This window comes from Orcinus orca, chromosome 12, assembly GCF_937001465.1.
Source record: "Orcinus orca chromosome 12, mOrcOrc1.1, whole genome shotgun sequence".
NCBI lineage: Eukaryota > Metazoa > Chordata > Mammalia > Artiodactyla > Delphinidae > Orcinus > Orcinus orca.
In genome coordinates this window covers 14745432-14773389 of record NC_064570.1, presented here as the reverse complement: position 1 = coordinate 14773389, position 27958 = coordinate 14745432, and the positions used below count along the sequence as shown (strand labels likewise).

Genomic DNA, 27958 nt, shown 5'->3' with positions numbered 1-27958 from the left:
CAATTTCGTTACTTGTGATTGGTCTGTTCATATTCTCTATTTCTTCCTGGTTCAGTCTTGGGAGGTTATACCTTTCTAAGAATTTGTCCATTTCTTCCAGGTTGTCCATTTTATTGGCATAGAGTTGCTTGTAGTAGTCTCTTAGGATGCTTTGTATTTCTGTGGTGTCTGTTGTAACTTCTCCTTTTTCATTTTCAATTTTATTGATTTGGTCCTCTCCCTCTTTTTCTTGATGAGTCTGGCTAATGGTTTATCAATTTTGTTTATCTTCTCAAAGAACCAGCTTTTAGTTTTATTGATCTTTGCTATTGTTTTCTTTGTTTCTATTTCATTTATTTCTGCTCTGATCTTTATGATTTCTTTCCTTCTCCTAACTTTGGGTTTTGTTTGTCCTTCTTTCTCTAGTTCCTTTAGGTGTAAGGATAGATTGTTTATTTGAGATTTTTCTTGTTTCTTGAGGTAGGCTTGTATAGCTATAAACTTCTCTTAGAACTGCTTTTGCTGCATCCCATAGGTTTTGGAACGTAGTGTTTTCATTGTCATTCGTCTCTAGGTATTTTTTGATTTCCTCTTTGATTTCTTCAGTGGTCTCTTGGTTATTTAGTAATGTATTGTTTAGACTCCATGTGTTTGTGTTTTTTAAGCTTTTTCCCCTGTAATTCATTTCTAATCTCATAGCGTTGTGTTCAGAAAAGATGCTTGATATGATTTCAGTTTTCTTAAATTTACTGAGGCTTGATTTGTGACCCAAGATGTGATCTATCCTGGAGAATGTTCCGTGCGCACTTGAGAAGAAAGTGTAATTTGCTGTTTTAGGATGGCATGTCCTATAAATATCAATTAAATCTATATGCTCTGTTGTGTCATTTAAAGCTTCTGTTTCCTTATTTATTTTCATTTTGGATGATCTGTCCATTGGTGTACGTGAGGTGTTAACGTCCCCCACTATTATTGTGTTACTGTCAAGTTCCTCTTTTATAGCTGTTAGCAGTTGCGTTATGTATTGAGGTGCTCCTGTGTTAGGTGCATATATATTTATAATTGTTATTTCTTCTTCTTGGATTGATCCCTTGATCATTATGCAGTGTCCTTCCTTGTCTTTTGTAACATTCTTTATTTTAAAGTCTATTTTATCTGATAAGAGTATTGCTACTCCAGCTTTGTTTTGATTTCCTTTTGCATGGAATATCTTTTTCCATCCCCTCACTTTCAGTCTGTATGTGTCCCTAGGTCTGAAGTGGGTCTCTTGTAGACAGCGTATATATGGGTCTTGTTTTGTATCCATTCAGCAAGCCTGTGTCTTTTAGTTGGTGCATTTAATCCATTCACATTTAAGGTAATTATCGATATGTATGTTCCTATGACCATTTTCTTAATTGTTTTGGGTTTGTTTTTGTAGATCCTTTTCTTCTCTTGTGTTGCCCACTTAGAGTAGTTCGTTTAGCTTTTGTTATAGAGCTGGTTTGGGGGTGCTCAATTCTCTTAGCTTTTGCTTGTCTGTAAAGCTATTGATTTCTCCATCAAATCTGACTGAGATCCTTGCCGGGTAGAGTAATCTTGGTTGTAGATTCTTCCGTTTCATCACTTTAAGTATATCATGCCACTCCCTTCTGGCTTGTAGAGTTTCTGCTGAGAAATTAGCTATTACCTTTATGAGAGTTCCCTTGTACGTTGTCATTTTTCCCTTGCTGCTTTCAGTAATTTTTCTTTGTCTTTAATTTTTGCCAGTTTGATCACTATGTGTCTCGTTGTGTTTCTCCTTGGGTTTATCCTGTATGGGACTCTCTGCACTTCCTGGACTTGGGTGGCTATTTCCTTTCCCACGTTAGGGAAGTTTTTGACTATAATCTCTTCAAATATTTTCTCGGGTCCTTTGTCTCTCTCTTCTCCTTCTGGGACCCCTATAATGCGAATGTTTTTGTGTTTAATGTTGTCCCAGAGGTCTCTTAGGCTGTCTTCATTTCTTTTCATTCTTTTTTTTTATTCTGTTCCACAGCTGTGAATTCCACCATTCTGTCTTCCAGGTCACTTATCCGTCCTTCTGCCTCAGTTATTCTGCTAGTGATTCCTTCTAGTGTAGTTTTCATTTCAGTTATTGTGTTGTTCATCTCTGTTTGTTTGTTCTTTAATTCTTCTAGGTCTTTGTTAAACATTTCTTGCATCTTCTCGATCTTTGCCTCCATTCTTTTTCCGAGGTCCTGGATCATCTTCACTATCATTATTCTGAATTCTTTTTCTGGAAGGTTGCCTATCTCCATTGCACTTAGTTGTTTTTCTGGGGTTTTATCTTGTTCCTTCATCTGGTACATAGCCCTCTGCCTTATCATCTTGTCTATGTTTCTGTGAATGTGGTTTTTGTTCCACAGGCTGCAGGACTGTAGTTCTTGCTTCTGCTGTCTGCCCTCTTGCTGGTGATGTGATTCTATGTATATAAAACTCGGCATGCTGCTAGTGTTGGACGGTGTCCTGCAGAGGCTGGGGGTGGCTGTGGCTCACCATGAGGACAGGGACACTGGCAGCAGAAGTTCTGGGAAGTACTCCTTGGCATGAGCCCTCCCAGAGTCTGCCATTAGCCCCACCACAGATGATGACCTTTCGTTTTATGCCCTTATCCCTGTACTGTTGTCTCCTTCTCAAGGCCTTTGACCTCCTCTGGCTCTCTTGTCCTCAGACCTGCGCTTGCTCTGCCTGTTCCCACCAGTCCTTTCTTCAGCCCTCTCCTTTCCTCCTTTTGTGCAATTGAATGTTTGGCATGTTTTGTAGGAAGCTGTCCCTTATATTTCCAGTCAGTTAAGTATCTCATTCAGAATCCATGTCTCTTCCCTGTGCTCTCATGTTCTGCTGTCTTATTTCTGGTTGAGCTCTGGTCATCCATCCTGAACTGCTTCTAGCCCTTCCCTCATCAGCCTCTGCTCCTCTTGCCTCCTTTTCATGATTCAGCTCCAAATTCCCACACTGCCTTAATACCACATCCTTCTGCAAACACATCTTAGATCGCTATCAAAACTAGATTGTTTCCAACACTGGCCTCTAGGTTCTTTGTCCAGACTCCTTTGGCCAGCAGTGTATCACTCACCTCCTTGGCCCACCCCTACCGCTGCCTCATCCATCTGTGTTTGACAGGTCTCTTCAGATCTGAACCTACTGTTAGATCCCACCCAGCTTTCTCAATGCATCCTATTCAACCCTTTGTGATTCTGGCAAAGCATCCCACAGCTTTGTCTCCTTGAAGCTAGAAATAGCACCTGATGAGAAAGGAACAGTGGTCTATATCTATTTCACTTGTACATGTCACAAGGATTCCTTTGATTTCATTTAAGTGCTTTCTTCTAATAAAAAATGGAATGTCACTATGGCAAAAGTTTCTAGAAATGCATTTCATCGAAAATTATGGGCCAAGCAAGAAAGACAGGGATGTAAAATGAACGTCAAGGTCCCACCACGTGTTAGCTAGTCACCTTCTGCCATCATTCCATCCATCCCTTGGTCTTTCTGACTTAAATTCAGATGACACGAGAAGACTCAGTAGGGAAAGCATCCATTTTCTCAGCCTGAAAAGCAAGCAACATTATTTAAATATTATCACAGGTGTATTAAAGACCACTTGAAAAGGAAAACAACAACCTTAGGACTGGGGGAGGACATCACTCAAAACAGCACCGGCTTCCACTCACCCCAGGATCTGAGAGGTTAGGGATTTGTCTTAGCAATCATTTTATTTCCGAAAATGATTTATTTTTCCTTTCATGAAAGTAGTTTACTCCACCCTTGAGTGAGACTTTTAATCTTAGACCAGAAGATTTTTCTTTGACAGCCCTGCTCCAGTAGATGAATGAGGGAGGTATGACTCCTGCCCAGGAAAACAGAGGCCAGGCTGCACCTCGTGTTCATTCATATTAGTCTCACAACACACTGAGGTTTGCACGTAACTTCATGCCAGGAGGAACAACAGGTGTGTCATACATGCATATCATTAGGCCAAGCAAGTGCTCAGGCCACTACCAGCCCTTCCCCCTCCTTTGGGTGAGATCATTAAAATCACCTATTCCTGTATATTGCTTTCTTTTGGCGTTGCTGTAATGTTCTGTTTAAGAGTATACAGCACAGGGCTTCCCTGGTGGCGCAGTGGTTGAGAGTCCGCCTGCCGATGCAGGGGACACAGGTTTGTGCCCGGGTCCGGGAGGATCCCACATGCCGCAGAGCGGCTGGGCCCGTGAGCCATGGCCGCTGAGCCTGCGCGTCCGGAGCCTGTGCTCCGCAACGGGAGAGGCCACAACAGTGAGAGGCCTGCGTACCGAAGGGAAAAGAAAAAAGAGTATACAGCACAGGGAACTCTGCTCAATATTTGTAATAACCTAAATGGGAAAAGAATTGGAAAAAGAACAGATACATGTATATGTGTAACTGAATCCCTTTGCTGTACACCTGAAACTAGCACAACATTGTAAATCCACTATACTCTAATATAAAATAATTAAAAAACAAAACAAGGGCTTCCCTGGTGGCGCAGTGGTTGAGTCCACCTGCCGATGCAGGGGACGCGGGTTCATGCCCTGGTCTGGGAAGATCCCACATGCCGCGGAGCGGCTGGGCCCGTGAGCCATGGCCGCTGAGCCTGCGGGTCCGGAGCCTGTGCTCCACAACGGGAGAGGCCATAGCAGTGAGAGGCCCGTGTACTGCAAAAAAAAAAAAAGAATAAAAATAAATAAAATAAGCACTTTATTTTTAAAAATAAAATTTTTAAAAATTGTTTAAATAAAATTAAGAATCGAAAAAGAGAACAATAGTGAGGAAAAAATCCTCAACTAGGAGTAAAAATCTAAAATTTTCCCACTAGATGAAACAAAATTCAAATGAATTCATATTCAATGAGCAAATTTTAAACACAAACCTCTGTATATCACTCAAGATTGCTCTGTTAGACACTATGTTGATCCCTTTGCATATTTGGTCCTATGAAATATAGTCCTCAAGATGTCCAACTACAGGAAATTGGAGAAAGAAAATTCCTGTGACCTGAAGTAAATCAAACTGAAGGCAAAAAACAAACAAAAACGAGTATACAAGGTCACCCTTGTGATTTGAATGTGAATTCCGTATCATCACTTCACATGGACAAATGCAGACTTTCTGGCGATGAGCCTTCTTTCCTTTCTCAGACCCCAGCTATCTCCAACATGTGTCCTGGTTGTCTCAGGAGAGCGAGATTCTTCTGGGATTCTTCTGGGTAGACCTGTTGCTCAGGACCAACAAGCCAGTGGGACGAGCCACTCCGGGAGCTGGCTCATGGCAGTCAGCACGTACACCTTGGGTAGCTCAGATGTGCTGGTTTCCAGCCAGCGACATGCTTTGTGTCAAAGACACAAGGGTCTGTTGTTCTCACTCACAACGCAGAGCTGCTCCCATGACACCAGGGTATGTTGTAGTGAAGCCCTTGCTCCTGGTGGAAGCTGGTTTCGCATTACATACTTTTATTTGAGGTACAGGAAAGGCCATTTACCAAACTGCACTTGTAGATCACTGAAAATTCATGCTTCATTTTAAATACAAAATACAAATTGAAATAATTACTGTATGTCCAGAGATTTTTATTCGACTTATAAATTTACTAATTGATTCCTCTCCTTAAATATTTCATGAGCATTGAAGTACTTCAAGCCAACATCACAGCATAGGAACACTTAACTTATGTGAATTCCAATCTAGGCTTCGGTAAAACAAAAGAACAATGTAGTTTTCGTTCAGTGTAATGGCTGAGGCAACAGCAGTGTGTTTCAACACTTCAACAGTCATGTGCTTAAGAGATAGTGGAATATTGATAGTAGAGTACTGTGTCATGTTTTCATGGGTCTTCTAAGAGACATTCAGGGCTGCTGGCTTTAGAACCTGACATCTAAGTAAGATGAGATGCCACTATATTATAAAGCCTTCATACTTCTTTATTTTCCTCAATTCTGTCAGCTTCATTTTTTTAAATTGAAGTATAATTGATTTACAATGTTGGGTTAGTTTCTGGTGTACAGCAAAGTGACTCAGCTATACACACACACACACACACACACTCTTTTCAGACTCTTCCATTATAGGTTATTACTAGATATTGGATATAGTTCCCTGTGCTATACAGTAGTACCTTGTTGTTTGTCTATTTTATATATAGTAGTGTATATATGTTAATCCCAAACTCCTAATTTATCCCTCCCCACCTTTCCCTTTTGGTAACTGTAAATTTGTCTTCTTTGTCTGTGATTCTATTTCTGTTTTGTAAATGAGTTCATTTATATCATATTTTTAGATTCCACATATAAATGATATATTTGTCTTTTTCTGTCTGAATTACTTCACTTAGTATGATAATCTCCAGTTCCATCCATGTTGCTGCAAATGGCATTATTGCATTCTTTTTCATGGCTGAGTGGTATTCCATTTATATATGTACCACATCTTCTTTATCCATTCAACTGTTGATGGACACTTAGGTTGCTTCCATGTCTTGCCTATTGTCAATAGTGCGGCAATGAACATTGGGTGCATGTGTAATGAGTCCAGTGGTCTTTTCAAGAAGGATATGCTATCTAACTTTGAGTAACGTAGCTTCTGTGAGCCTGGGCCACCACATCTACATAAAGAATGTGGTAAAGAGTGAAGACCCCTACATCCTCCAACCTACCTTCCTGGTGTCACTCAGCCAGGATTCTGGGTGGGCATACTCTAAGCAAAAGACCGTAGACAATACGACCCGGCATTCAGGGTTCTTTTCTAGAGCTAGAAAGAACTGCTGCCCAGTTCAGTAGCCACTGGTCATAGAAAGCTATTGACATTTAAATTAACTAAAATTAACAGCTCATTTCCTCGGTTACACTAGTCCCATTTCAACTACTTACTAGCCACATGAGGCTGGTGGCTACTAGCCTGGAAAGCATGGTTGTAGAACATTTCCATCATCACAGAAAGTTTCCATCGGAAAGCTCTCTTCTAAAGTATTTCAGTTATTTTTATACGTTTAAGAGGTTTGGGAGGAAATTAATGAATATGTTCAGAATTCTATTCTTGGTGAAGATGGAGATTTAACATGTTAGTTCCAAAATGATCAAAGATCCTAGTATAGACGCCAGGCTTTGTGAAGTAGCTTATATGAGTACGTTGAGCATAGTACACCTAGAGTAGTCCCTCTTTCCAGAAAAAGCCTTGTCTTTGCTGCCATTCACACCTTGATATGCGCCGTTCTCCTCGTGTGAAATAATCTTTCCTTTTATTGCTTATTAAGATCTTTCACATCCTTCAAGCACCATTCAGGTTCCCTTTTAGGTCTTACCAATTTATGCTGACTTCCGTGCCGTCCCCTGCAATCTGTGATCTTCCAACTTTAGTAGTAACGTGGAGGCGGAGGCTTTCTCACACACTCCATTCCGTCACCCTTTACTGTGTCATTGTCCCCACCCCATCAGACATTCTTTGTACACAAAATCTCCGAAATTCTTTGTACACCATGACATCTTGAAAGTACTTGCCACAGATGGTTGTTCATTCAGCAGTTGTTTGTGGAGGGCCTACTGATTGGAAGTTACTATCCTAGACATCAGGGATGTAAGGAGGAAAGAGGTGGCAAATAGATAAATTTGTAAATATTTAGGAAGTTGGAGCAAAGCCAGGGATGATTAATGCATACCCATTCATAATTTATTTTACCATTTTATTTGTTTTATAAAAACTACCACTTAAAATGAGCAGCACAAGTGAATGTCAAGTTCAGATCAAGACTACTGGACATGAATTTGGCTTTTTTCTTTTTCTTTAAAGATTACACTGCTCCCCAAAATCGAGCAGAGAAACAGCAGGAGGTTCCTTTCCTGCTGTCACAATATAAACAGAAGGTATACAGTGGAGCTGCCTTATCAGGGCAGGTTTCAGTTTTTATATTAAACCCAAAAGTTGTGTTAACTGAGATGTTCTTTTTATTTATTTACTTGTACACATAGGTGAAAGAGAATAATTGTAGCAGGAGTCCCAAGAGAGTTTTGGTCTTGGGGTTTCTAGCTCCATGAGCTGAAGCACATTATTTATCCAGTGTGGGGCTGTGAGACACACACCAGGTGGTGATGGTCCCTCTCGTAGGCTCACTTTGGATAGCTTTGTGTGTGTCGAGGCCGGCGAGGGAGTGTCATCTTTTCTGGGGCTGGCAAGGCTGAGGCTGGGGCATGGGAAGTGCAGGATACCGGGAGCTGGTCATGGTGGCTGCTGGGATGCTCCAGGATCTTAAGGAGGGGAAACAAGTCGCCTGACTGGGACTCACTCACACCACCAGCCCCTGCTCCCCTGCTCTGCCTTCTGTTTGAGTCATCCTGTCATGTGTGGTTGCAGTTTTCCCATAGGAAATAAGACCACAACTACACAGTTCACAAAGTCAGCCTGGCACCTGCTTGAAATTTCCGCAGCACTTTCAAATAAACATTAGACAGGGGGCTTCCCTGGTGGCGCAGTGGTTAAGAACCCGCCTGCCAGTTCAGGGGACACGGGTTTGAGCCCTGGTCCGGGAAGATCCCACATGCCGCGGAGCAACTAAGCCCGTGCACCACAACTACTGAGCCTGCGCTCTAAAGCCCACGAGCCACAACTCCTGAGCCCGCAAGCCACAACTACTGAAGCCGCGCACCTGGAGCCCGTGCTCTGCAACGAGAAGCCACCGCAATGAGGAGCCCGCATGCCGCAACGAAGAGTAGCCCCCACTCGCCTCAACTAGAGAAAGCCCGCGTGCAGCAACAAAGACCCAAGGCAGCCAAAAATAAATATAAATAAAATAAATAAATTTATTTTAAAAAAGAAGACATTAGACAGGAAGGCAGTTTAGTTGTTGATAAAAATGTATATTTCCTTATGCCCCAAAGAATTGAAGTCTAGAAGAGAAATATTTGTCCGTTCCCGCCCCCCCCCCACTTTTAGCATAGCAGCCTTATTCACAGTAGCAAAAAAGTGGAAACAACCCGTGTCCATCAGTGGATGAATGGATTTTTTTTTAGTGTGGTATGTCCATACAGTGAAATATTATTCAGCCTTTAAAAGGAAAGAAATTTGTAACGTGCTACATCATGGTTGAACCTTGAGGTTCATGCTAAATAAAATAAGCCGGATGCAAAAAGATACATACTGTATGATTCCACTTATACAAGGTACCCTGAGTAGGCAGATCCGTAGAGATAGAAAGTAGGAAGGTGGTAGCAAGGGGCTGAGGGGAGGACAGAATGGGGAGTTAGTGTTTCGTGGGTACAGTTTTAGTTCTGCAGAGTGAAGGGTTCTGAAGATTAGCATCACAGCAACAGGAATGTGCTTAACAGTACAGAACTGTACACTTGAACATGATAAAGATGGTAAATCTTCTGTTATGTGTGTTTTACCACAATTTAAAATTAAATATATGTATTCCTTGAAAAAAATTTCGTGTTTAAAAACTAAAAATAAGTCAGTTAAATACCCACTCACACGAATTCCTTCATTGTCATCCATTTGCTATTACCTTGTTCACGTGTGAGTTTTTTTCAATTATTATATTATAGAAAGGTCACGCTCACTTTTCCTTTTCAGATCAATCTAGAGCTCAGTAAATAGTGCATTCTGTTCATTAAATGTGTCATGAGTAATACTAATCTGTCTTGTTGTTGTTTGGTTTCACTTCCAGGGAAAACGTAAGTCTTTAGTTAGCCCTCTTGCCCTCGCGCCATCATAATAATATTACGTAAGGTTTGTGCAGCGTGGTATCTGTAACACGCTGCGTGGCTTCAGTGCTTGCAGTGAAATGAGTACAGCAGCATATTCATCTCTCCCACTAGGAATGAGGTTGCATGATTCAGCCAAATCTATGGGGCTGCTTTCTTCCTTAGCCCTCCTGTCCCACAGCAGCCCACGAACCCCCCCACCTGAGCTGCTCTGGAGGGCTGGAGGAGCCCAGATGAACCAGGTTGCATGGGACCTATCACACTGCTTGGGTGACACCATATTCTGTGAGCTGCCTTCCCCTGAAAAAGCGTAACTGTCACATCCCATGGAATCCTTGCTTTGTCAACAGGAAGGTCAGAAAATATTTATTCCATTTATTCAACTGTATATTGAGAGCCTACTCTTGTAGTCCAGGGGCTGTACTGTATCCCACCTCTACGTGAACAAGAGGTGGTCCTTGGCCTCAAAGAGTTTATAGGCTATTCTCAATTCTTCAGCTAACGAACATGGAATCTTTTACATTAGAAGTTACACTCAAGGTTTTCTCTAGCCCAGACTCAACTTTGCACTCATGCGGTAATTCTGCAACAACCCGGGAGCCATACTCGGCTTACCCTGAACTCTGCCAGAGTAAAACAGCTCTGGTTATTATCGCTTTTCCTCAAACATTTCCTTCTAATTTCTGTCCTTGCTTCACCTTCTGCCTTCCTGGAAAATAACGATCATTTCTTTCTAGAGTTGTCCCTTCTAGAGGTGGAGATTCTTCTTTTTTTTTTTTTTTTAAAGAATCAACTTTATTTATTTAGTTTTGGTTGCGTTGGGTCTTCGTTGCTGCGTGCAGGCTTTCTCCAGTTGTGGCGAGCGGGAGCTACTCTTCCTTGCCGTGCGCAGGCTTCTCATTGCGGTGGCTTCTCTTGTTGCGGAGCACAGGCTCTAGGCACGCGGGCTTCAGTAGTTGTGGCACACGGGCTCAGTAGTTTCGGCTTGTGGGCTCTAGAGCACGGGCTCAGTAGTTGTGGCTCACAGGCTCAGTAGTTGTAGTGCACAGGCTTACTTGCTCCACAGCATGTGGGATCTTCCCGGACCAGGGATTGAACTGGTGTCCCCTGCATTGGCAGGCGGATTCTTAACCACTGCGCCACCAGGGAAGTCCTGAAGTGGAGGTTCTTCTCTGATTTCTCTTATGACATAGTTTACAAAAGGCCCCTTGCCACCCGGTAGATTTCAGCATCAGAGTTTGATCCTGGCACTGTTACCATCCGAGGTCCAGCAGGGCATGGGCTTTGCTAGCAGCCACTCATTGCCAGGCCCTGCTGAACCTCTGGTGCCACATAACACCCAGGTCAGAGCATTACAGGGCTATCGGATGGCAAAGAAGAGAACGCCCACGTGTGCTCGAGGACGGTCAGTACAGGCTTCCTGGAGACGCTGGCCTTTGAGATAGATCTTAGAGCACTCAGGGAGTTTTAGCAGAGGTGATCTTGAGTTTTTCTTACTTACGTACATTTTAAGAAGGTTAGACTTGCAGTAGACTGGAGGGGGGTGTTAGAAGTGAAGAAACCAGTTAGGAAGCTGTCGTGGTAGGTGAGACCTTTAACATCTCAACCAAGAGCACTTTGAAGGGTCGTCTTCCCCACAACCTCACCCACGCTTGAAATTCTCATACTTTCAGTCTTGTTGATCTCACGGTTGTAAATTGCTTTCTCATCTTTTTTTTTTTTTTTTTTTCTTTTTCATCATTTTAATTTGCCTTTCCTTGATCACTAATGAGATTGGGCATTTTTTCATATTGTTATTAGTCACTCTTTTGCCTAGTATTAAATATTTGTTTGTCTTTTTCTGAATTTGTGGGAGTTTTATGCATTCTAGTAACTAATCTTTTAAATATTTGCAAGCATCTTCTCCCAGACTGTTCCTTATGCTTTATCCTTATTTCTGATGTCTTTTTTTTTTTTTAATACAAGGAACTTTAAGTTTTGATGTCAGGTCTGTAAATCATTTCCTTTAAGGAGGAGTCTGTTGTTACCTTGTTTAAGAAATCGTTCCGTACCTCAGGATAATAAAGAGTTCCCCAATTTTTTCCCCCAATATGTAGAGTTTTGATTTTGAAGATTTTGCCTTTGTTCCATGTTGGACTTATTTAGGGGCCTGGTGTGAGGCAGGAATTTAATTTTATTTCTCCAGCCAAAAGTCAGTTGAATAGTCAGTCCTTTCCCTGTTTTGTGCCATGTCTACTATATACTATCCCACACCTGCTGAGGTGTCCTTCTATGTTCTTTGTTATCTTCCCTTGATTAATCATCTCGTCCTGTGCCGATACCACATGGAATTAATCAGCATAGTTCTGTAGTATGATTGATACCTGGTATGGCAGGTCCCTTATCTTTGTTCTTTTGGTTTTATTTATTTTTGAAGTTATCTTACCTATTTTTGCCGTTACTCTTCATTATGAATTTTAAAATTGGTTGGCCAAGTAACCTAAGTGCTCTTGGGATTTTTATTGGAATTGGATTGAACTAATAGATTAAGTTTGAGAGACCGACCTCTATTCAGTATTGCATCTCCTCACCCATGAACAAAGTATTTCTCTCCGTTGATTCAGATCCTCTTTTATGTCCTTCAGCGAAAGATCATAATGACTTGCACCTTCATTTCTTTTTTATTTGTTGAAACATCCAATATTTCAGTTCCAGACCACAGAGCAACTCTACAGTAATAAAAACTGTAGTAATAAAAAATACATTTTAAAGTAATTTGGGGTACTATCAGATTGGCAGAGCAGAGCTAGCTTTTATTTTCTCCTGTTAGGTGTATATCAGCAGTAATTCATGCAAATTTGCCACTGCCCAGCAAAGTCCTTGAGGGGGGCCATGAGAGACTTCTGCCCCTTGGCTGACGTCCATTCCATCAGCACTTGGTCCAGCAGCCCTTCACTGAACAGTACATCCACCAACCATCTTCATTACATCTATGTGTTTTCTACCCCCAGTGAAATTAGGAACAATTTTGTCAAATGCTTTGCTTGAATTAAGAATCACTTTATCCATGGCACATCCCTTCCCTAATGAACCATCCTTGTTTCTGAAGAGGCCACTTTTAGTGTTTCACTAGCAACCTATATCCAAGCGTTGCATCCAACACTGTGGAAGATTTTTCCATCTCCTCCCCACACACTTATTTGCCCATATCTAGTCTTCTCAGATTTGTCCCATTCTCCTTGTTGTCTCATAATTTGCTAAAGTGACACTAGGTTCAACCTCTGGTTTTCCAATAAAGTGTTTGATCACATTAGCATTTATATTAAAATCTCAACCCATTCCTGCTCACCAAAAAAAAAAAAAATGTGTCCTTTAGAACTGCTACATTTCTGTCATATAACCCAAGTTGAGACCCACTTAAACACCAGCACTATTTAGTTAGGAGATTTATGTTCTGGCTTAAAAGATCACTAAAAAGCATAGTATAAACTTCGTTAAAGGATGCAGTGGATAAGAATGATTTAACTAGATAAGCAGCCTCTGAACAGGTTGAACATCTAAGGCTTCTTACTTGCTAGTTGATCTCTGATCTGAAAATTTCAGGACATTAAGGATGATAGAAGAGAAAAGTGTTTGCTTCAAATACTACAGTTGATGAGGAGGGAATCTGGTAGTGAATTTTAAGCAATTACAGAAAATCTCACTAAGCTCTCCCTTAATTCTTTAACCAGCTTGAAGTTAACGATTTTGTTGTCATTTGTGTTTTCCCAGCTTCCAATTGTGGAAAAGATAAGAACCATCGCCCAGGCTGTCTATGGAGCCGAAGATATTGAACTCTCTCCGGAGGCACAATCCAAAATAGATCATTACACGGAACAGGTAAAAGTTGTGCATTTAGGGGGGAACATCCAGCTTAGGCTTTTGACATTATTCACCTTGACTTGAGAGCTGGTGTACGTCCCACCAGCTGAACTCGGCTTAATCTACTCTGTGGTCTACAAAAATTGAATGAATGTCCTTGGGTAGGACGTTAACTGTAATTATGGTGAGAGTACATACATCATTGACTTTTCTGGTTATAAATTTGTCTAATACAGGTAGTGTCCATGTTTATCTGTGTGTGTGAGATCTTTAGCCCCTGCTAGTCAGCCAGAAACATTGAAACTGTTCCTGGATGTGCAGCAGTGGAGTCAAGAGTTAACTAATCTGTAGTGCTTCCTCTTACTGTCTTAAAAACGGTAGCATGGTGCCAGGTTAGTCAAAGAGGACGGCAGCACATAAAGTCGGGGGTGCTTGGTATTCTTTCTTATACAGGTGCTTCATCGGCTTGGTGGTGAGATTGTCCACAGTGGCTGAAGGCTCCATCGCCTTCTGCCGTGCACATGGCCAAGGTTCAGCAGCGAGAGTCTAGTCCTGTAATGGTTATGTCGAACAGGCGCCACGGCGGCGCGTTCGGCCACCTTAACCAAAGGGGCCATGTGCCTCAAGCACCCCCTCCAGTTTGCTGTGATCAGATAGAAGTCAGAGCCCTTCAAGAGCTTGCTGGCAAAAGAGCTTCATGATGAGTATCACTGATCTATTTTTTTTAATCCCCCAACTCCTAAATTCTATTTTTAAAGCATATTTAATATTTTGTCCTGTGCTACCAGCACTAGCCAGGGTATTCTCCCAGGTTTGGTAAGATAGTCGGCAATTCATTTCTTCTTAGGATTTTCCAAGAGCTTAGAATGCTCTTGGCTTGTGCTTTTTCATAAATGATCCTCAGACATTGCTGTACACACTGGCATTGTTCTGCAGTGAAATTTTCACTCATGTGCAATGAAATGAGTAAAATAAGGTCATTGTCATGAGGTGATTTTTTTAAATAACTTTTTAATAATGCTATTTAAGGACTATCATTGATTCGAATATTAGGTCCTTCCTGATGTTTTCTCAGGCTTAAAATCTTCTTTCTTTTGTGAAGTAATACAGTGATGGTATATAGCATATTGGGTTCTTAAAAAATATATTCTTACTGGCAAACTTTTAAATTGGCAAACCCATATCAGTTCATAAAAATTATGTCAATATTTGATTGATCTCTGAAACCCACAATTCTGGGCACCATTTCTGTAGGGCAGTTGTGATCGCCACCCAGCAGATTTCTGATCCGTATCTAAGAGTAAAGGGAACACCCCACCCCCACCCCCCGTTGATAGTACTCTGAAATCTTCCAAATAGTTCTAGGTTGAATCATAAGAAATTCTGTGTGGGTTACCTCTGAAGATTGCATTCCTTTTATCTCTGTCTGTCCACCGAGGGAATGTTCCTTAAAAGTTATGCGTCAAGTATGTGGTTGCAGTTAATTAGCAAAGTCTCTGAGGAGGCACTGTGTACCCTTAATCGGGACCAGGCAGCGAGGACACTGTCCTTTTTGTGAGACCCCACATGTGACTGCCTCCCCTTTCACCTTTGGAACTCTGGGTCAGGCATTGCCTTTGGTCCTTAAAAATAAGAGGCTTAAATAGTGACCTCATCTTAGTTCATATAATGTAATCGCAGATCAAATAGCCATGATTCATAAAACAACACAAAGAGGCTCTTTGCTTCCTGACAGCCTCTAAGAATGAGCGAACAACGGGACTAAAAAGCCTTGTCACAAAGCCTTTCTCCAGATTACCTTTCTGAGTGCCGGATATTAATATCCTTAGAAAGTGGTTTCTACAGCTGCTGCTGCTGCCTGCAGTTATTTGCTTGCCTGCAAAGAACCACCTTTTCTTCAAAGACACACATAATGCTGCCTTTCTGTAACAAGAATTATCCAAAGTAAGTAATCGACACCCTCAACTTGCCAGGTGATGATCTCGTGCAGATGAGTTTTTGTCCCATCTTCTTGTTCAATGAACAGGCAGTAACAAGCACTGTTGTATGTGTGGATCTGAGTCGTGGGGATTCTGTGGAGTGCGGGTCAGACAAGTAGAGGAGATGAGCGTTTATGCTCAAGGAACACGTTTCCTTTCCTTTCTTACAGGGTTTTGGAAATTTGCCCATCTGCATGGCTAAGACCCACCTTTCCCTGTCTCACCAACCTGACAAGAAAGGCGTACCCAAGGATTTCGTTCTACCCATTAGTGACGTACGGGCCAGCATAGGCGCTGGGTTCATTTACCCATTGGTTGGAACGGTGAGTGTGTAACATTCTCCAGAAACCTTCCCCAGTCTGTGTTGTCATGATGCCTGAAATCCTTATGCTCTGGGAATGCCTTACAGATTGGGTATTGGGAAGTAATTCATAGTATTTGCTCTTTTCCTAAATACTCTCTTCCACGGTGAAAAATGCACCTGCCATCAGGGTTTGAATTTTTCTTTTCTTTATCTTTTTTTTTTTTTTGCGGTACGCGGGCCTCTCACTGTTGTGGCCTCTCCCGTTGCGGAGCCCAGGCTCCAACGCGCAGGCTCAGCAGCCATGGCTCACGGGCCCAGCCGCTCCGCGATCCTGCGGCATGTGCGATCCTCCCGGACCGGGGCACGAACCCGTGTCCCCTGCATCGGCAGTTCCTAATCTGCCCTGTCTTCAGGATCCCTTGAGTCATAAAGTCGATTCGCCCCTCATAGAACATGGAAGAGAATAATTTGGGAGGAGCCAGTCTGCTGTTGAAGTGGTGGGGTGGCTTAGTGTAGGGCTTCCGGATCTTCACATCACTGCCCTGAGAATGATAAGACTTCACTGCGGTGGGATAGATGGAGGCCACCACCATGTCCAAGAGGCAGGACCAGCCCCCCACCCCAGGGCTGGGGAGATCAGTCTTTCAGCCTTCACCTCTTTGTCAGCACATTAAGCGGGGAGCTCTGCCTAAGAAAATGAGCAAATCACATGAGTTCTCGTTTTTGACCTTGTTGTGACGGGACATTGTTGCTATGGGATGGTTATTGTTATTTCACAGCTTCTCTTTGGACGGAGGGGAGATAGCACGGACGTGAAAGCTTATCAAAGCACTTAAAATCCACGATGATAGGCTTAATACATAAAATGCTTCATTATAGCCACACAGAGATATGGTGGTTTCCCTTGGTTTGTGTTCTCATCATGGGACGGCCCTGGATTAGATTCAGCACAAAAAATCTTGATCATCTCTGTTGCTGTCATTGTTGTTACAAGCTGATCAAGTCCAAACAGGAAACATAGCAATTTTTAAAATAAGCCATGTGGCTCTGTTGTTTAGGCAGTGGATGGGTAAAAAGTGCATAATGAGTACAGAGTTGCTTGCCTTCATATTTACACGTTTCGTCTGATATTGGGCAAAGTGTTTTCAATAAGCGTTTTTTGAATTCTTAATGCCTGTGATGCACAGAGATACTAAGAGGAGTAGCTGTGAGGATATACTAAGAGGAGCAGCGGGCTGAACAGCACAGAGGCATCCAGTACGTGTGGGGTTGGTGTTGGCATTTGAAATACTCTCAGGGCACCGGGGAGGCAGTAGCTATTTCTTACCAGGTTGGGGGCAGGGGGTGTGTGGAAGAAAAAGAGAATCAACCTCTGAACTGGGGAAACGGTGAATTTTGACTCAAAGGCACAGAAATACATGGTACCCTTCCCAGCGTGGTCCAGTGTGGCTGGAGCTGGACAGGGGTTGAGAGGCTGAGAAATGGGATTAGGGTAGCAACACCAGGCCAAACTGTTAAGGATCTCAGCTGCCATCTTAAAGACCTTGGGTTTTATCCCATGCACACTGGGGAGTTACAGTAAGGTGGGTTTCATGCCTGGTTTTTATTCTCTTTTTTTTTTTTTTTTTTTTTTGGCCACGCCACGTGGCTTGCGGGATCCTAGTTCCCCCACCAGGGATCAAACCTGCGCCCTCAGAAGTGAAAGCCCAGGGTCCTCACCACTGGAAAAGAAAAATGTCTGATTTATATTTTAGAAAAACAGCTCTGGTAGCAAAGTGGAGAATGTTTAGAGGAAAGAGAACCAGACCCAGGGAGACATAAGCTGAGGCCGGAGGTAATCAAGGTTGGCATGGCAGCTGTAGAAGTAAATATGGGGAGTAGAGACGAATTCGAGGTATATTTTTATTTATTTATTTTGCGGTACGCGGGCCTCTCACTGCTGTGGCACCTCCCGTCGCGGTGCTCCGCACGCGCATGCTCAGCCGCTGTGGCCCCTCCCTTCGCGGAGCACAGGCTCCGGACGCACAGGCTCAGTGGCCATGGCTCACGGGCCCAGCCGCTCCGCGGCATGTGGGATCTTCCCGGACCGGGGCACAAACCCGTGTCCCCTGCATCGGCAGGCGGACTCTCAACCACTGTGCCACCAGGGAAACCCTCGAGGTATATTTTGAAGGTAGCCACCTGCACGTGGGGCTCGGGGCAAAGGACACTTCTAGCCTGAGTGTAGACGGCGATGCTGTCCGTCGCGGATAGCACAGTCAAGAAGACAGATGGACAGAGCCAGAAATGCGTCTGGCCAGGACGTAGAGAGCTGAAAGGGCTTATAGGATCTATAAAATGGTCTGTGAATCCATGAGAAATACAGACACAGCACTCAGAAGAAAGGAACAGGCAGGAAGAAGGCCCTGAGAGCTTTAAGAATATACATGAGGGTGGACACAGGGGAGAAGCAAGGGTATGCACGAGAGAAATAAGCGGTAAAGGATGGTACTAGGAAAACTGCCATGTTTCCGGAGCCAACGGGATAACAGGAGCCCTCGAGGGTCTGGGCAGAACCATCGTAGGCGGCACGGGGAGACCAGAGAGTAACCGCAGGAGCTGGCGGTGGAGTTTCCCATTGAGGGAGGCATAGCGACGGTGCTGGAAGAGAGAGAAGGGTTCAAATAAAACAGGTTCTGAATGGTAATTTTAGAAAAGGTGCAACTGAAGGTAAAAAAAAATTCAGATCAGTGGTCCAGGGGGCAGACGGGGAGAGGGGACAGATTGCAGAGGGGCACCAGCGACCTTTTGTGGGTGATGGAAATACTCTATATCAGCGGTCCCCAACGTTTTTGGCACCAGACACCAGTTTCATGGAAGACAGTTTTTCCACGGATGGGGGAGGGGGGACGTTTCAGGCCATAGTGCGAGCAATGGGGAGCAGCAGATGAAGCTTCGGTCGCTCCCTTGCCGCTCACCTCCTGCTGTGCAGCCGGGTTCCTAACGGGCCGCGGACTGACCGTTCCATGGCCTGGGGGTTGGGGACGCCTGCTCTATATTTTAATTGTGGTGGTGGATCCATGACTGTATACGTGTGTCAAAACTCATAGACCTACACGTTTTTAAAGGGTAAAATTTATTGAGTATAATTTAATCTTACCTCAGTTAACAAAAACACGAGGAGAGCTTGCTTTATATTCCTTAGAATGGCCTCCCTGACGGCAGCTCCTCAGGGCCAAAGATCTGGTCTTCAGTCCATGAAGGCCTTTGCTTAGCAGAGCACAGCCGGGTAGTACCCGCCCAGAGGGACCAGGGACAAGCGGCCACGAGGGTCCCAAAGAGCATGGAACAGTGGACACAACTGAGGAGGGAATTAGCTGAGTTCCTAATCTGCCCTGTCTTGTCCTGCACAGATTTGAGATCCTACAGTAGTTCTCCCAACAAATTCATTCATTCAGGGGACGTGCACATGGCCCTGTGCTCCATGCCGTGGGGAGCCCCCAGTAAAGCAGTTTTCTCCACTTCAGGCAGCTAGTAAAGGTAGACAGAAGGGAATTAACAAAGACAGTGGTTTGGTATAAAAAATTGTGAGTCAATAAATGATACCTTCTGAGTATCTGAGCATTTAAGAGTCATTAAATACCAATCATAATTTTAAATCTGTGGGGTCACTAAGCAAATAGTTGCTTGTGAGTGTCCTCCCACCTCAACTAATACCCTCACATCCACAGCCTTGTAAGACCAGTTCTGGAAAGCCAGGGTTCCATCAGCCACAGCTTGTGTGTGTGTGCATGACCACTAGTCCATCCCTCCGCCCCTCTGCTCCTCCTGGACGCCGGGCTGGTAGTTAGAAAATGAAGGTGTGAGCAGTCCTCGAGGAGTGGCCTCCGGCTGCCTGGGTTCCCTGAGGAGGTCCCGAGCCTCCACCCCCGGGTGGAGCTGTAAGCGGCAGGGCCCCGCGGTAAAATCCTCCAAAACAATCACGTGAGGCACGAGGAAGGAAGCAGTTCCTGGAGGTCAGGAAGCATCACGTGGAGGCGGTGACCTGTGGTCTGCTTTCTGTGACAGAGCAGGAAGCCGCTGGTGTCCGGGGCAAACGCACTGCAGGAGGCCAGGATCGCCTAATAAGGGCTGGTATTTACTTTTACTTGACCCCGTCCGGGGCCCTGCCACAGTCTGTGAGAATGCTTCTAAGATTCATCATACGTGTGGGAGACACAGTGTAGTAATTTCCTGCTGAGATGACCGAGGCAAAGGGGGATGGGGACACTGGGGGGGACTGGCTCCTGCAGGTGGGAAAATTCTAGCCTGATGAATCACCCTGACTCAACACGGGCTTATTCGAGTGCCTCTGAAGCACACATCCGTCTCTCCCCTCCAGGAAAAAAGCCCAAACGGAGACCTCAAAATCAGAAAGCCCCTCCGTTTTTCTGCATGGCTCGTTCATTCATTCATGCATTCATTTATACCTGTCGGGTGGGAGGTGCTATAAACCACATGGGGGTGAACAAGCTCCAGTCCTCTCCTGAGGGGCCTTACGGCAGATGCTGGCAAGTGAAATCATACACGTGCAGAGCACCGTGGGCTTTACAGCAGAGGAGAAATCCCTTCTGGGGTGTCCTCAGGGGACGCCCGTCCTCCTGGCTGCCTAGTAGGTCTAAAAGTGGAGGATCTCAACACAGGCGTGCCCCTCCTCAAACAATGAACATCTCCAGCTCTGCTGACTTTGGCAGATCGCACGGTGAAGTGCTGGAGAGTTTGGTTTTTTCCCCTCCAGATTTAGTTTTCTAAATATTTACGTTACCTTCCATCCTTACTTAGAGGCCAAAGTTTTCTACCACTGAATGATTTCATCATGTTTTATTTAGTTACTGCTTTAATTGGAGTTGATCACCAATTTGTGACCTCCAGGTGGTGTAGACACTTTACCAGTACATTTCACTTCCTGGTGCTGTTTTTATAGAAACACCCAGTCGTACATGGGTTCCTCAGCTAGGGCCATCTAAGACCTTTGCCCCATCCTTACGTGCACTGGCAGTGTTTTCTATCTCATTTTTCCTTCCTAAAATATCTTCATTCCTACTAAGCTCCGTGTGTATCCTTGCCTCTCTTTAATGACATTAGTCTTGTATATTCTTTCCATCATATTATTGAAAGCTACAAAAGAGTATAAAATCCTTGACCAACACACCACCACTTAGTACCTCTCCTTGTAAGAAATAGTTTAGCAAATCCAGATCTTTGATGTGGGGAGAAAAGAGCAGACTGTTTTTAAGATTTTCCAGCCCTATAGTCTACAGATTACCCTGTTAAGTTTCCAAAAATTCTTTCAAAGCTTATGGTTTTGAGTGCTCAATAAATCTCATAACTTATAAAACTTCTCCAAAACAATCGCATTCCCCACCCCTTCCCCAGTTTAGTAGGTGGTCTTTGTCTGGTGGTCCCATTGCTTTGATATTGTCTTTAGGTTGTTATAATTTATCAGGGCTGTTTAATCATTTGACATAAATTTTGTGACATAAAAACATTAATATGTAAGCAAAGTTTATAAAATTATATTATTGGGAAATAAATTACATTCCATATAGAAAAGACTAAAAAGACACCAAAATGTTGACAGGGGGCTGTGATATTATGAACAGCTTCTTTTCTTTTCTGCTTATTTCAAATTACTGCATCCAGGATATGTCACTTTCATAACATGAAAATACAATAAATAGTGAAATGGTAAACTGAAAGTACTTGGGGAAACGTTTAGCCAGGGCCAGTTAGTTGCAAGGGAGTCAGAGTACACGTATGGCAGGCGGAATTAGGCTGGTAGAATCATCTTGCCCTTCCTGGCTTTCTTGTAGTGTTTTAGCACCTGAAAATTGGGACACCAAAGAATGGACAAAAGAGCTGGAATGTTCCTCTAAGAAGTGCACTCCTGAGTATGGTTTGTCGAGTCTTGTCAGATGTTTGCTGGCCCCAAACTCTGCTAAGGAAATGCAAGATCGTTTTTTCCATGTTAATTTGTTTTCGTGCGGGGCTTCCTCACACAGTGACGTGTTGTCAGAACAGCTGGCTTGGAGAGGTGTCCAACCAAGCGTGAATTCCTAGCAGAAGTCCATTTGAAGGTAGTTTTTGGTGTCTCGGACTATTTTCCTTTGATATCACATCGAGGCAATGAGATTAGCTCCTTAGAGGAACTTAGAAGTCCTCTTGAATGTGAAGTCTTCTCTATTGACAAACTTAGGACACAAAATTAGGACCTAATGGTTATTAAGGACAAGAATATGAGCTGGAATCTTGGGCTTAAGCCATCCTGCAGTTTACCCTGAAGGGATTAAGACTTCCTACAGCGTTTACGTGCTGTTCGTTGCCAGTTAGAGCCTTTCTGGGGGACACAGCGGCTACTTGAAACTGTGGAGAGAATCCTAGGGCTTTGGCCTCACAGACCAATGGGGAGAGAGAAGCATCTAGGCCGGGGGCTGTAAGATGCAGTGCGTCAGAGCTCCCAGTCCGTCTGGAGCAGTGATTCTCACTGGGCAGTTCCCCTGTCCCTTCCTACACCCTTCACTTTGGCCCCTGTGCCCTTTCTGGAACAGACCGTGTGATCCTGGGCACTGAATATATGTACATGCCATGATTGGTCTGGGCTGGCCCCATCAGAGCGCGGAAATCTGTCCAGGGAAAGGGGACTAAAAGATCATCAGTAAAACAAACAGCTCATTGAACGAGCAAACGGGCCCTGGTGTGGCCTTCATTTCCACTCTGTGACCTGACCTGGCCACATCTCTACCCAGGTGCCCCACTGACAACCTCGCTTAGCTTGACTCTGGAAAGCAGGAAACTGCTGGAGCGTGTTTGGGAAATCAGTGATGTCATCCACAGCGAATGCTGGGTGGAGAGTTACTGGTCTGCGGGGAACGGGGGCCAGTGAAAGCGCAAGCTGGGGCCCCACCCAGCCAAGTCATTGCCGTTTTCTTTCTCACATTTCAGTTAAGCTCACTTTGTTTTCCGTTCTCCTCCCTCTCCTGTAAAAGTATGTCCTGAATGTTTTGTTTCCGCTGCATCTGATTCAGGTCAGTGGTGAAGTTATTCTGCAGCTCAGTGGGGAGATGTTTTCCTCCTGGCACACCGACCCTACTCAGGGATGCATAGTTACAAACTCGGTGCACTCAGTTAGGCATGAATTAATTCAGACCTTGTAGGTTTCAACCCAGTGCACTACTCCTCACATTTTCCAGAGATTCATGGCCAGGTACACACACTCCCTCCTCAAGCTGCCTTTATTTTTTTAAATAAATTTATTTATTTATTTATTTATTTTTGGCTGCGCTGGGTCTTCATTGCTGTGCAAGGGCTTTCTCTAGTTGCAGAGAGAGGGCTACTCTTGGTTGCAGTGTGCAGGCTTCTCATTGGGTGGCTTCTCTTGTTGCAGAGCACGGGCTCTCGGCATGCAGGCTTCCGTAGTTGTGGCGCGTGGGCTCAGTAGTTGTGGCTCGCGAGCTCTAGAGCACAGGCTCAGTAGTTGTGGCGCACCAGCTTAGCTGCTCCGTGGCATGTGGGATCTCTCCCCGGACCAGGGCTCGAACCCGTGTCCCCTGCATTGGCAGGTGGATTCTTCACCACTGCGCCACCAGGGAAGTCCCCCCAAGCTGCCTTTAAATGAGATGGCTAAGCAGTCGTGTTGTAAAGAGCTTCCCGTCCTGTGAGATCACACAGAAGGTCTGTCGGAAGCTCAGCGTTGGGCATATTTCCTGCAAAATCATCCACTCCTCCTCTCTCCTTTCCCTCACTCTCCTCTTGCCTTACTTTCCCCACACACACCACCCACCACCCCCCCGACAAATAAAGAAACTCTTAGCTTTTTTTTTTTTTTTTTCCTTCCTGGTACGCGGGCCTCTCACTGTTGTGGCCTCTCCCGTTGCGGAGCACAGGCTCCGGACGCGCAGGCTCAGCGGCCATGGCTCACGGACCCAGCCGCTCCGCGGCATGTGGGATCTTCCCGGACCGGGGCACGAACCTGTGTCCCCTGCATCGGCAGGCGGACTCTCAACCACTGCGCCACGAGGGAAGCCCTCTTAGCTTATTTTTTTTAAGTCTCTTCAAGTGACCTTCCTAACTCCCATGTTCCCTGGCCCCAGTTAACCCGACACCTGAAATCTCTGTGATTAGTTTGAAATCATCCAGACTCGCTGCACACATTGCCCGCAAGCCTCCCCTCCCCATCTGGCCTCACTTTCTTTGTATCGCTGTGTCCTTTCACCCCATTTGTGTGGACCTGGTCGGGTTCCTCTTCTCCACCCAGCTTGAGTCTCTCTCCCACTGCTCTTCTTATCTCTACATCAGGATTTCCTGCTTTCTCCCAAACGTGCCCTTCCTCTGGAGCAGGCATCCCTCACTTCCTCTTATCCTGACGTGGCTGCAAGAAGTGACCCAGTTGCTCTGTGACCATGCCCCCTTCCCGCTGTCCAGAGGAGAGGCACACGTGTGTCTGTCCAGCAGGAGATAACTCATCCCTGCCTTTTCAGTCTGGCATGTTTCAGCAGAAGGGAAGTGACCAGCAGCATTCTCGATTTCCAGAAACTGTTTTTCAGGTTGATGAGACACAGGAAGCTTTGTGACTCAGGAAAATGTTTGCCCCTCTACCTCATACTGTTATCTAGGTCTAGTCCATTTGTTTCAATGACCTTTTCTCCCTGAGTTTGATGCTAATGTTGTTTTGTTTTGTTTTAATATTGTGGTTTTTTAAATTTTATTTATTTTTATTTTTTGCTACGTTGGGTCTTCGTTGCTGCGCGCGGGCTTTCTCTAGTTGTGGCGAGCGGGGGCTACTCTTCGTTGCAGTGCGAGGGCTTCTCATCGCTGTGGCTTCTCTTGTTGCGGAGCACGGGCTCTAGGCACGCAGGCTTCAGTAGTTGTGGCACGCGGGCTCAGTAGTTGTGGCTTGGGGCTCTAGAGTGCAAGCTCAGTAGTTGTGGCGCATGGGCTTAGTTGCTCTGTGGCATGTAGGATCTTGCCAGACCAGGGCTCGAACCCATGTCCCCTGCACTGGCAGGCGGATTCTCAACCACTGCACCACCAGGGAAGCCCAATGCTAATATATTTTTAGCATAAATATAAAATTACTTCAAATGAAATCAGCCTCAGCCAGGGAAACGTGCCGAGTAATAACGTTACCAGATATTTCTGTTATTGAGTTAATTATTTTTTAATTGGCTTAAATTTTTAACCTACCACTAGTCATCCCTATGTGTAGGCTCTGTCTTTCTTACTTTCAGTGAACCTAGAAAAGGGTACTTGTGGCGCTTCAGTGTCCACCCCTATCATCAGGGTACTGACCTTTTGTTTTCTCTAGGGATTGATGAAATTGGCCCATTCCTCTTCCACTTCGGTCTCTAGCCTCCTTGTTTCCTGCCACATTTAGCAGTTTGGATTCAGAGCATAAAACTGCCAATCAAGATATACGCAAGTCAGAAGGAAAGACATCCATGGAAGTGTCTGGCACTCGTGGCGCTTCTCTTTGTTCTGTGCCTCTTGGTTGCCTTTGTTCACTTTGTTATCCTAGTCTGTACTAAGAGGCATATAGTCAGAAGCCGCTAAGCAGTTTAAGAAAGGGTAATAAAATTAATACAAACCAAAGTACCAGCTTTCAAATTAAATAAATGGGCCACCGTCAGAGTCGGTTGGAGCATTTGGTGGGAATGAATGAACAGGAAGAAAAGCTAGATTGAGAAGAAGAATATGGCGCTTTCAACTGGGATTGTAATTTGAGGGAGGAATATGGTTGATGTTATCTGGAGCTCATAGCAGTTCACAGGCTTAACTATGTACGTGTTCATCAGAGTATCCACCCATGGACATCAGATTAAACGTTAAAATAAAAATAGTATATGTCCCTATAAAACATTTGTGGTATACTGCTTTTGGAAAAGTTGGTTCCCCCCTGCTGTTTTCTGGGTATCATTGAAAATTCAAAACATTTTATACCAGTGACTATAGCCAGATCTAATTAAATCAGGGAACAAGTATAAAGTAGGTATTAGAGAAATAGTTTATGTTGAGTTAAGTGATCAAACAGAGGTATTTATGTACATAGTCCCTGGAAGACCCAGAATGAAAATTCATAGTCACACTGCCACCCTTCTGTAAGGATTTCCAGGGGTACCTGCATTACGTATGTGCCCTTGGCCAGTGTGCTGAGGGGGAGACCTAGGGCTAAGAATACAAGCTGAATCCATAGTGTATGTCAGTCTCCTGTTTGAGACTTACCCCAACCCCAAGAATCAGCTCTGGGGAGTGTAAAGCCTGTGAAAGTCACTGGGTAACCCCCGTGCTTCTTTGTTCCTTCCAAAATCCATCATCCAGTTCTCAAATTTATCTGTGTTTCTTCTCTGAAGACATATTTACTCACTCCAGAACCTTCCCCCAGGACTGGCATTGTGACCCCCTACTCACCTCCCAACACTGCATTTCTCACTCAAGCACACCTCTGCCTTTGTGCTGCCAGCTCTACCCAGCTAAGGTCTCTTGCAGGTATTTCCTTTGGGTGTCCTATCCTTTATCAAGTCGCCTTACCCAGTGTCTCCTGTTAATCCAGGCCTCCCCAGGGTAGAGACCCTGCCTTTGGTTCCCTTGATCTGTCCACACTGGGGAGTCCAGTGTAGAACGTACGGCTGAGCCAACCCAGTGTGAGGGGGTCAGCCAGCTGCGCGGAGGGCACGGGGGTCCTTAAGGTGTCCTCTGCCGATGTGACCTCACAGTATCAGGATCTCCACTCCAGTCCCAGTCTGGAAAAGCACATCTTGTAAGACACTAAGGGGACAGGCTCAAATGCCCACCTATCTTATCTGCTTGTAACTCCAGCCTTTCGGGGTCAGTGCCGTAGCCCTTCTTTTCAAACCAGTTACTGACCAGCAATGCTATAAATCAGGTCTAAATATATTTTTCTTAACGTGTTTAGATATGGACTTACAGATCGAATATCTCACCAAGCTGTATCACTTGGCATACGGCCGTTTGTATGGAAACTGCTTGTCACATTTTGTGTTAATGAATCTCAGCCCTCATTTCAGTGGGAATAATAATAATAATAATAAATAATAGCTCTTCTTACTACAGGCCAGACACTCTTCCCAATGCTTTATGTAGATGAACTCATTCATTACCCCTCGTACCAGCCCTGTGAGCCAAGTTAGTGATAAATGGCCAAGGAGAGTTCCAGCGCTCCATGAATATTAAGGTTTATGAGATCTTTGCACAAGAATAACTTAAATTTTGAACATCTTGATATTTTCTTTTCAGTAGGTCAGTCAGTGTGTATTTCCGATGCCGTGTGTGCTGCACACTGAGACATAAAACAAAGCATAGGGGCTTCCCTGGTGGCGCAGTGGTTGGGAGTCCGCCTGCCGATGCAGGGGACACGGGTTCGTGCCCTGGTCCGGGAAGATCCCACGTGCCGCGGAGCGGCTGGGCCCGTGAGCCGTGGCCGCTGAGCCTGCACGTCTGGAGCCTGTGCTCCGCGAGGGGAGGGGCCACAGCGGCTGAGCCTGCGCGTCCGGAGCCTGTGCTCCGCAACGGGAGAGGCCACAGCAGTGAGAGGCCTGCGTACCGCAAAAAAAAAAAAAAAGCATAAAAGGTGGTGCCACCCTTCAGGGACAGCAGGATGCTTGGATAATAGAGCGTCAACACCGGGAAATTAAAGCAAATGGTTTGTGCAGTTCGCTTGCCACAAGGAAGGCATAAACGATCCATGCAGTAAAACCTCAAAGAAAGCCAAGACCACAGTGGGACTTTGGTAGGCTGGGAAGGTTGGCTAGAGACTGGGGCCTTGGGTAACATGCTGGGGCATACTAGGACGTTTGAGATTTTGTGGGTGGAGGACCACCTGGCATCAGTCACCTGAAGGAAGTAGAGACAGGTCAGGAGCCCTTAGTGCATGTGGTATAGGCCCAGGATGGGGGCAGTAGTGGTAGAAATGGAGAGGATGGTGTGTGGCCAGGAGACGACTGGGAGTCACAGAAACTGCACATGGATGGAATATGAGGAGGGGTCCAAGGTGACTCCCGAGGACCTGCAAGGAAGGGCGCACAAAGAGCGAGCTGGTGTTTCAGTGGAGGTGACTGGGAGCGCCATGTTGTCTGAGGTGCCTGTTGGATTTC

The 27958-nt window shown here is 44.8% G+C and overlaps 1 protein-coding gene and 1 long non-coding RNA gene across 6 annotated transcripts in view; one reads left to right on the top strand and one right to left on the bottom strand.

Annotated features, from left to right (window-relative positions):
* LOC125960615 (uncharacterized) overlaps positions 1 to 24741 on the bottom strand; it is a 292168-nt gene extending 267427 nt beyond the window's left edge. Inside the window, exon 1 of the long non-coding RNA XR_007470432.1 lies at positions 24702 to 24741. This is a non-coding gene — a long non-coding RNA (uncharacterized LOC125960615). The remainder of the gene's footprint in view (positions 1 to 24701) is intronic.
* MTHFD1L (methylenetetrahydrofolate dehydrogenase (NADP+ dependent) 1 like) overlaps positions 1 to 27958 on the top strand; it is a 199920-nt gene that overhangs the window by 134798 nt on the left and 37164 nt on the right. For all 5 annotated transcript variants that reach the window (XM_049695148.1, XM_004263713.4, XM_049695151.1 and 2 more), the window contains 2 exons: positions 13461 to 13568; positions 15700 to 15852. In XM_049695148.1, the coding sequence (XP_049551105.1) occupies positions 13461 to 13568; positions 15700 to 15852 (261 nt within the window). The remainder of the gene's footprint in view (positions 1 to 13460; positions 13569 to 15699; positions 15853 to 27958) is intronic.